The sequence below is a fragment of the Equus quagga genome, unplaced genomic scaffold, assembly GCF_021613505.1.
Source record: "Equus quagga isolate Etosha38 unplaced genomic scaffold, UCLA_HA_Equagga_1.0 HiC_scaffold_4666_RagTag, whole genome shotgun sequence".
Classification (NCBI taxonomy): Eukaryota; Metazoa; Chordata; class Mammalia; order Perissodactyla; family Equidae; genus Equus; species Equus quagga.
In genome coordinates, this window is record NW_025793852.1 from 2,234 (window position 1) to 11,084 (window position 8,851).

General features: G+C 42.0%; 2 protein-coding genes across 2 annotated transcripts; both read right to left on the reverse strand.

The window, feature by feature from the left end:
* Window positions 1-3,442: 3,442 nt before the first annotated feature.
* LOC124232330 (histone H2B type 2-F) lies at window positions 3,443-4,291 on the reverse strand. The gene has a single exon (XM_046649286.1). It carries the CDS (start codon window positions 4,262-4,264, stop codon window positions 3,884-3,886), a length of 381 nt encoding a protein of 126 aa, XP_046505242.1. The 5' UTR covers window positions 4,265-4,291; the 3' UTR covers window positions 3,443-3,883.
* A 752-nt stretch (window positions 4,292-5,043) lies between these two features.
* Window positions 5,044-5,913, reverse strand: LOC124232329 (histone H3). Its single transcript, XM_046649285.1, has one exon. The coding sequence runs from the start codon at window positions 5,911-5,913 to the stop codon at window positions 5,503-5,505; it is 411 nt and encodes a 136-aa protein (XP_046505241.1). The 3' UTR covers window positions 5,044-5,502.
* Between the last annotated feature and the right edge of the window lie 2,938 nt (window positions 5,914-8,851).

An 8,851-nucleotide genomic window follows, 5' to 3' on the forward strand; every position in this document is an offset into this window, starting at 1 on the left:
TGACCTCTAGTCACAGAATAAAAATGGAATGATGGAGGATTTCATTTACCAAAATCAGATGTTTAAAGAATTGACAGAAGAGTGTCAGCTCCTTGGTGTAGTGGTTAAGTTCGCCCGCTCTGCTTTGGCGGCCCGGAGTTTGTGGGTTCAGATTGTGGGCATGGACCTACACACTGCTCATCAAGCCATGCTGTGGTGGCATCTCACATACAAAATAGAGGAAGATTGGCACAGAGGTTAGCTCAGAGCCAATCTTCCTCACCAAAAAAAAAGTTGAAAGAAGTCATAACGAAAATTTGGCAAAACTAAAAATTCCCAGAGGATACTTGATATATTGATCACAAACAAAATTCCAGCTGGACCTCAAGGACTTGGGGAGGAGGGCACCTATACATCCCAATCACCTAGTACAGGGCCTGGTACATGTAAGTCCTCCTCACAGAGCTTTCCTGAACCCTCCAGCCAGAAACAACTTACCACTCCCCTTAAGTCATAGAACATTTCCTTCTTACCCCTCTTTCGGGAATAACATTTTGCCTTGAATTGAAATTATCTTTACACTGGTGTAATCCCTTCTCTTAGATTTATTTATATATTTTTATCCCCTATCTCTTTGCTTTTCTCATATTATATGTTTGACACATATTTGATAATACATGAAAAGAAAACATAGCCTGATTTTATTTTTCAAAAGTTTGTTGATGTTGACATTGTGGGATCTGGAAGCTTTCATCAAGTTTTCTATTTTTGCCAAGTCATATAAGTTCAGCTATAGTTACAAAATGTAGAAATAATCTTCAGTGTTATCTAGTAATTCCCCAAAACAGTCTTGTTCCTTCCTTGTTAAAGATTGACAATCTTTGATAACTCCTACTTTATCCCACAAAGAGATCACATACTTATTTCCCATCTGTTTTCCTGTGCTTGAATTATAGCTGTCCAAATTCAAATGTGTTAAGTTTGACTTTTAGATAACTTTTAGGAAATGCACCCAGTTTAAAAGTGAGATATTTGTCTAAAAACAATGACAGAGGGTTAAACTATCATCTTTGTAGGTTTCTATACATACCACAATCCATTCACCAATCCTTGAAAAGACGGCTTGACCAAGCTCGATGACGTTTGACCTGACCCAGGGCAAGCCCATTTCTGCGTTTGCAATACTCTCTAGATCTGATCCTTAAAGCTCTTTATGTTAATACCACACACCTTGTGTCTTCTGGAATGCACCTCCCTCCTGGTCCTTGTTTGCAACACTGGAAAAGCAGCACCTTAAACAAGGCTGAAAAACTCCACTCTAATCTCATCGTTTTGGCCACAAAGATACATTGGCCAAAGGGAAGCTGTCAAGTGCACTACTTTATCTGCCCCTTTTGGGATTTTTGAATCTCTAACAGTTGCTATCAATAATTATTAAGGGCAATTAAAAGAGCATTCCAGGTTAAAGGAGCAAGAAAAAATTAGGAAAAACTGGAGAAGAAAGCTTATTGGAGTACTTAAACCTACCATCCTCAGATCAATTTTCTAGTGTGCTATGGACTGGGCAATCAGTCAACGAACTTTTATTGAAAAGCCATTTTTATATTAGGCACTGGGATAGCCTTTGTGGAAGATCCCATGAAGTATAAAAAAAAAATGAACCCCGCCCTCTAGTAGAAGACAAACACAAGAAAATGTAAAAACAATGAAAAAGAGATTAAGGAACAAGGCTCCACAGTTCAAAAGCCACACAATTAACTGTGAATAGAACAAAGCCTTAACAGTTAAAAGGAGAAGGACTTCCCTGTGAACTAGAATGGGCTCGGAAGGCTTCAGAGTGAGACTGAGCAAGAGGTTAAAGAACTGGCAGGTTGCTAGGCTTTGAGTGGTCTAGAGAACAACTGAGTGCTACAGCGTAAAAGAATGAGATAACAAAGGCACAATGGAAGAGAACTTAAGATGCATTACAAGAAAGTGAATAGAACATTTTAGCTAAGCTGGAGGCCTGGGGAAAACGAGTAACTGAAGAAGGTCAGTTTTGGCCAGATGGTAGAAGGCCTTTAGTTTCAAGATAAGGAGTTGAGGCTTAATACTTTAGTCAGGGGATAATTAATGATAGCTTTTGATTAGGTGAGCCAATCAACAATGCTTTAACAACTTCGAAAGACCATGAGAAACCTGGTCCCTAATCCTCAGAGAGAAGAGAGCCCCTGGACTTCAGGATCCTGGGCAAAGGGGACACCAGATACACTCTCTCATGGCTTGATGGGTAGACACACCACCTGGCCTTCTCACTTACTAATTTTTCTTACCATACAATGTACTGTATAATGCTTTCTTTTCTTTCACTGGAAATTTTAGAATCTCAGTGAGTCATCTTTCCCTGGCCCATGTCTGGCAGTCGCCAGGGAAAGATGACTCACTGAGCATCTTAACTTTCCAGTAAAAGAAAGAAATCATATGTAGTTCATTTTATGCAACTTTTAACTGGATGTAAATTTGAACTCTTACGTTATAAATTAATAAAATTCATTTTAAGCACAAAGTCGCCATGCAAATTCCCCCAAATTTATCAAGAATGGCTTAATTTCAAAACTTCACTGTCAAGTGAATTGGAAACTAAGACTTTCCTTTTGCCCCAAGGGTGTATTTTACTTGATAAAACATCCACCAGCCTTTGTCAGGATTAGTCTTGAACTACACAAGTTTTGAACTAAGAGGTCCTTAGAAATTCACTCTACATGTGTTAACTGTGGCTTTCTGTACATCATGACCCCAAAATCTAAAAAAATACACCTGAGAACACTAAAAACCACCTCCCCAGTGCCCACCTCCAACTTAACCTAACCAGGAAATTTCAGGAGAGTCACTTGGAAATGTGTTTAGCAAGCACCAAGGTGGTTATCATCAGGAAAAAACTGTTACAGAACCAAGGCAAGGTCGTTGCCCTACACCAAGATCACTAACATTGGCTGGGTAGCACCGAGGAAATGTTTGACTGAAATGAGGGTTAAATCCTGAAGGAAGGGAAGTCTTTGGACATAGTTTCTCAACCTCAGCACAAGGCTCGACATTATGGACCAAATAATTCTTGGTTGTGGGGGCTGTCCTATATAATATAGGGGGTTAGCAGCACCCCCAGCCTCTACCCACTACATGCCAGCAGCATCCTTCTCCTCACTTGATGACAGTCAAGTGTCTGGATATTGCCGAATGTCCCAAAGTGTGGGAGGCAAATACCTCTACCTGGATGAGTCACTGGACGAGGAAGAAGTTAAGGGAGGACGGCTAGCTCAAGACTTTATAGGTAGGCCAACAGACTAAAGCACATGGCTATGTTGGACAAAGTTTGTAACAAACACCTAAAAGTGCATGCCAAGAATTAAAAAAAAAAAAAAATTAAATACTAAACAGGGGCGAGTGAGGGAACTGCAGGCTTCGAATCTGTATGCTGGGAAAACTCAGCTTGTCTTTATAGACATGAAGGAGCAGAGATAAAGTGGTAAGACAGTCCCCCTCCCCCATAGCAATTTAGCCAGACGGCCTCAAGCCCACTTTCTGTTATCCGTACTTAAGCACCCGCAAGCACAAGCACCCCCTGAGAACCCAGGACTGCATAGGGACCATTTTGATAACTAATTTCTCACCAGCAAAGAGTCGTGCCAACAGGTGACACCACTAGATTATAGGAAACCGCAGGTTTTTAATACCCAGGGTAACCTTTATCACATCCCTAACCTATTCCTAAACCCAAATGCACTCGTGATGATAGGCCAACCCCACCTCACTAAAGATCAACCAGCTTTCCAACAAGTGTTTACAGCTGCTTTCTCAGGTAGCTTAAGTGGCTCTGAAAAGAGCCTTTGGGGTAAAGAGGCCGTCCTACTGCGTTCCTTACACGCCCTTACTTCGAACTGGTGTATTTAGTGACCGCTTTGGTGCCCTCGGACACGGCGTGCTTGGCCAGCTCGCCGGGCAGCAGCAGGCGCACGGCCGTCTGGATCTCCCGGGACGTGATGGTCGAGCGCTTGTTGTAATGGGCCAGGCGGGACGCTTCGCCGGCGATGCGCTCGAAGATGTCGTTGACGAAAGAGTTCATGATGCCCATGGCCTTGGACGAGATGCCGGTGTCTGGGTGCACCTGCTTCAGCACCTTATACACGTAAACCGAATAGCTCTCCTTTCGGCTGCGTTTGCGCTTCTTGCCATCCTTCTTCTGCACTTTCGTAACAGCCTTCTTAGAACCCTTCTTGGGAGCAGGAGCAGATTTTGCTGGATCAGGCATTTTTGCACGAAGAGATGCCACTAAAAGAGAAACACTCCCCAACTGCAGCAAAAAATGGGCTGGTTACGCGCTACTTATAGAGCCTGTATGCAAATGAAGACTTACACAGTACTGCGTTTTTATTGGTTAATTTCCAACAGTGTCATCATTGAAGGGTGGAGCCCCTGCAAATAAGATTCTACTCCCGCTTCCTGAGTGGTTATTAGAACAAGTGTCTTGTTAGCCAATCAAACTGTTCCATTTCACACTGACCAGTAAATCATGTAAAGTGATAGTTTCACCTGTTTGGGGTCTTTTTTTGTTGTTTAGGTGGCTTTCAACTTTCAGTTGTAGAACTGTATACGGAAGAGTACTGCAGCAGCAAAGACAAGTTAACTTCTCTTATTTTTGCATCGTTTTACTCCTCTCTACTTTGTGGAAGCTTGTTCTGTCTTGGTTTTAGTTTTTTGAAGGATACTTTAGCCCATATTTTAAAAAAATCGCAAGATATTTCCCTCATTCCCATTCCGGTTTACGCTGCCTGTATTATGCAATGAGAAAGATATTGAACTAGAAATTAATTTATACTATTCTTAACTCAGGAAAAAAGCTTCATAATTTTTAAAAAGGAATTTGCCTCCGCTCCCGACCCTCCACCTGATCCTTGGGATCTTATACATCTCGAGACTCAGCAGAATGTCTCCTGCCCCTGTTCTTTTTATGAGTTCAAATCCCGGCTAACAACTTAGGGACCAAGGATTTTATCTACCATCCGGCTTAGTTCTAACTGTAGACTCGAGTTGAAAACTCGGAGTCTGATCCCGAGTTATCACATAATAACGGCCTGATAAAGCGTCAATTTTTGTGTTCAGATTTGTGCTAACGTTTTGTGCTAGCACCTTGGAACACGTTACAAACGACTGGTAGAACAAGTCCATCCTCTTGCAAGTTTTTTTTTACAGAAGCAGCAAGGTTGGCACTGTGCCGTGTAAATCAAACCAGCACACAGAAAGCAGGCTTGACCAAACCTGTACTTTGCCTCTCCTGTTCCCACTAGCCGTCTGTCAGCCAAAGGTCCTGCACTGATCCGCTAACCTCATCACCCACCACGTGCGAGTTTCCCGACCCCTCTACCCAAACACCGGTGCGTGATACGAGTAGACCCACGCCACCTGATGAACCTAGCACAGCTGCTTTTCATGCAAACATGGGTGGCTCTAAAAAGAGCCTTTAGATCGCCTGCTTAATAAACGTATGCCTTAAGCCCGCTCCCCGCGGATGCGGCGGGCCAACTGGATGTCCTTGGGCATGATGGTCACCCGCTTGGCGTGGATGGCGCACAGGTTGGTGTCTTCGAACAGCCCCACCAGGTAGGCCTCGCTCGCCTCCTGCAGCGCCATCACGGCCGAGCTCTGGAAGCGAAGGTCCGTCTTGAAGTCCTGCGCGATCTCGCGCACCAGCCGCTGGAACGGCAGCTTGCGGATCAGCAGCTCGGTGGACTTCTGGTAGCGCCGGATCTCCCGCAGGGCCACGGTGCCCGGCCGGTAGCGGTGCGGCTTCTTCACGCCGCCCGTGGCCGGCGCGCTCTTGCGGGCCGCCTTGGTGGCCAGCTGCTTCCGCGGGGCCTTGCCGCCGGTCGACTTGCGGGCGGTCTGCTTAGTACGGGCCATGGTCTGTCACCGATGTTTTTGAAGGAGCCTAGGCAGTCTTATTTATAGACATAGCCTTGCCTTGATTGGGCCAGAAAATCTAGGAATTTTCAGAATTGTGATCTCATTGGCTGAGACTCAATGCTATTTACTGGTGGAAGACTGTTATGCTAATCTCTTATTACTTCCCTATTCCCTTACTCCTAAAATCTTATGGATCAGATGTTTTTCTCCTTTTTAGACCTTTCCTTTAAATTGGTATGGATTTTGTAAGAGCAATTTATGAAGTGTTTTGCATGCTTGAGATTTGTATTTTAATAGATTCTGTCCAAATACAAGCGTGCCCTCTCATGAACTAGGTTTCAGCCTGTGTTTATTTAGCGCCTGGCATCGTGCTGAGCGCATTAGATGCATTACATTATGACTGAGGTTCAACAAACTGTGTAGTTGAAGAAACCAAAAATTGATCTTATATTTACCTGATTTCGGACCTCCGCCAAAGCCGAGCGCTGACCGGTACCAACTTGGAGTGGAGCCTTCTGCCTTTCTTCAGCCTGTTCCGCCTGGAATGCGGTTCCCTCTTCAATCCATCAATGGGCAATTAAGTCCTAGAATCCAAATGCTTCTAAGTCAAGGAAGATAAGACCTGAAATAATTAATTTCTCCTTTACAATGGTGAATAGTTTCTGAATAGTCAATTGCCTATCTGTCCAAACAAAATTTCAAGGCAAACAAATTATTTGTTGATTACTGAGTTGCCGCCATATTTTCTTCAATAGTTTTCTAATGCTTAAAAGTTTCATATCTTTTCTGTTGTCTATGAGGAAATTGAAGGTCCTTTACCTTTCAGTTATTTCATATGCTTTGAAGTATTGCTCAGAAAATTGAATGTCATAAAACAACAGTTATGTAGGGTTGCCAATACTTAAAATTAATATAAAACTTAATCGTATGCCCATTTTATTGAAAAAGCATTGCATCCAAACCCTACAAAAACTCAAACCTGAGAACAAAAGCACGCCCAAGAGGCTTAAAACTTACCTTGATGGAGTCAATGAGTGATCATCTTCCTGCTGAAATGAAAATAACATGAAAGTAACTTTGAGGGGATTTTCTGAACACTAAACACGTGTAGAAACTTACCCTTCTGTCTTCAAGAGTCCCCTTGGGCAGCAGCAATCTCCTGCTCCAGGGAGAAGATCTAAAATGTCCTGCAAGTGTAACTGCTGTGAACAACTGTTACCCCTTCCTGTGCTGGTTTTGTAATAATGCCTCACACATATACTTATACATATATAATGTATGTACATATATAATGTAATGTATATATTATAATACTAGGTATTTAAAAATTCTTCTACATACACTATCTCATTTAATCTCAACTCTGTGAAATAGATGCTGTTTTGCTCATTTCACAGATAAAGAAACTGAGTGTCAAAGAAATCATAGCTTGTCCCAGATAAGTAACAAGGCCTGCGTGAAAGTTTCTTTCACCAGAAATAATATTCTAAAGTGAAAGAATAAAATTATAGTGGATTTCCAGTTTCATCAGGCTTGGGGTAGATTTTAAAGCACTAGAGAATTTTCCCATCATGCAATCAAATCAATCAATGTTTCTTGAACTTCTCCACTAAATTATTCCCATCAAAAGAGGAAACTACCCTATGGGGTCTGGATGACAACCCAAAGCAGCCCATCCGAGGGTCACATTTCTTTGCAATTTTCTTTCTTTCTTTCTTTTTCTTAAGGTATGCACTCTTGGCCATGATGTATGAATCTGTTCATCTAAATAAGAAAAAGATTCTCAAACTCTATGTTTAAATAGAATTCAACAGTCATGGGATTTATTTTACCTTTACAATATAGAGCATAAGAAAATTCCAAGAGACATTCTCTGACTTAATAAGGAAATTGTATAAAAAGTTCTCCTTCTCAGAAAACAGAGATGCCAATTTAAATATTAATTCTTGGACAACAAGTCAAATAAGAGAATCAAAACAGTAAACTTTTAAGGGTTACAGATAACATTTCTCAGAATCTAACAACCAGTGATATATGGTTGCCTTAGAAGTCATCTTTAATTAACAGAATTCCTATCCATATTTGTTCAATTCCATCTGGTCTCCACACTGGAGAAAAGAGTGATATTCCTGTGAACATTCTCACTACACCACTTTATCAGAAGCAAATTTATAATGTAGAAGAATCTCAACTTGGCTGCAACTGTGGGAAAGATGGATTTTTTTTTTTCCTGAGGAAGACCAGCCCTGAGCTAACATCTGTGCCCATCCTCCTCTGCTTTACATGTGGGAGGCCTGCCACAGCATGGCTTGCAAAGCAGTGCATAGGTCCACACCCAGGATCCAAACCAGCAAACCCTGGGCCACCAAAGCAGAACATGCAAACTTGATGACTGCACCACCAGGCCAGCCCTGAAAGATGGAATATTTTTCTCCTAATATTTCCAAAGTTTCTTTCCTAGAAATAATAAGAATCTGCAGTTTTAAAATTGAGCACTGAAATTTAATTATTTGGTGCTGGGGGGGGCGGTGGGGAACAGTCATGAGAAGCTTAAAATTTACCATAGGAAATAGGCAGGGAAAAGAAAAAGTTAATAAGTGAATTATTAGGCATGTAGTGTTTTATATGTTCATGTATTAGGTTTTTGGTTTTTTGGTTTTTTTTTTTTTCCTTCTTTTTGGTGAGGAAGATGGTGCCTGAGCTAAGATCTGTGCCAATCTTCTATTTTGTATGTGGGACGCCACCACAGCATGGCTTACAAGCGCTGTGTATGTCTGTGCCTGGCATCTAAACCCCCAAAACCAGGCCACCAAAGCAGAATGTGGAAATGTAACCACTAGCCACAAGGCCAGCCCCTGTATTTGTTTTTAATACAAACGTAATGGGCTAAATTAAAATAAATGTTCCAGGAAGACAGTTTGTGTTGAGTCTTTGA

Coding starts and splice junctions, on each gene's coding strand:
- LOC124232330 (XM_046649286.1), bottom strand. CDS start 4,264: ATGCCTGATCCAGCAAAATCTGCTCCTGCTCCCAAGAAGGGTTCTAAG.
- LOC124232329 (XM_046649285.1), bottom strand. CDS start 5,913: ATGGCCCGTACTAAGCAGACCGCCCGCAAGTCGACCGGCGGCAAGGCC.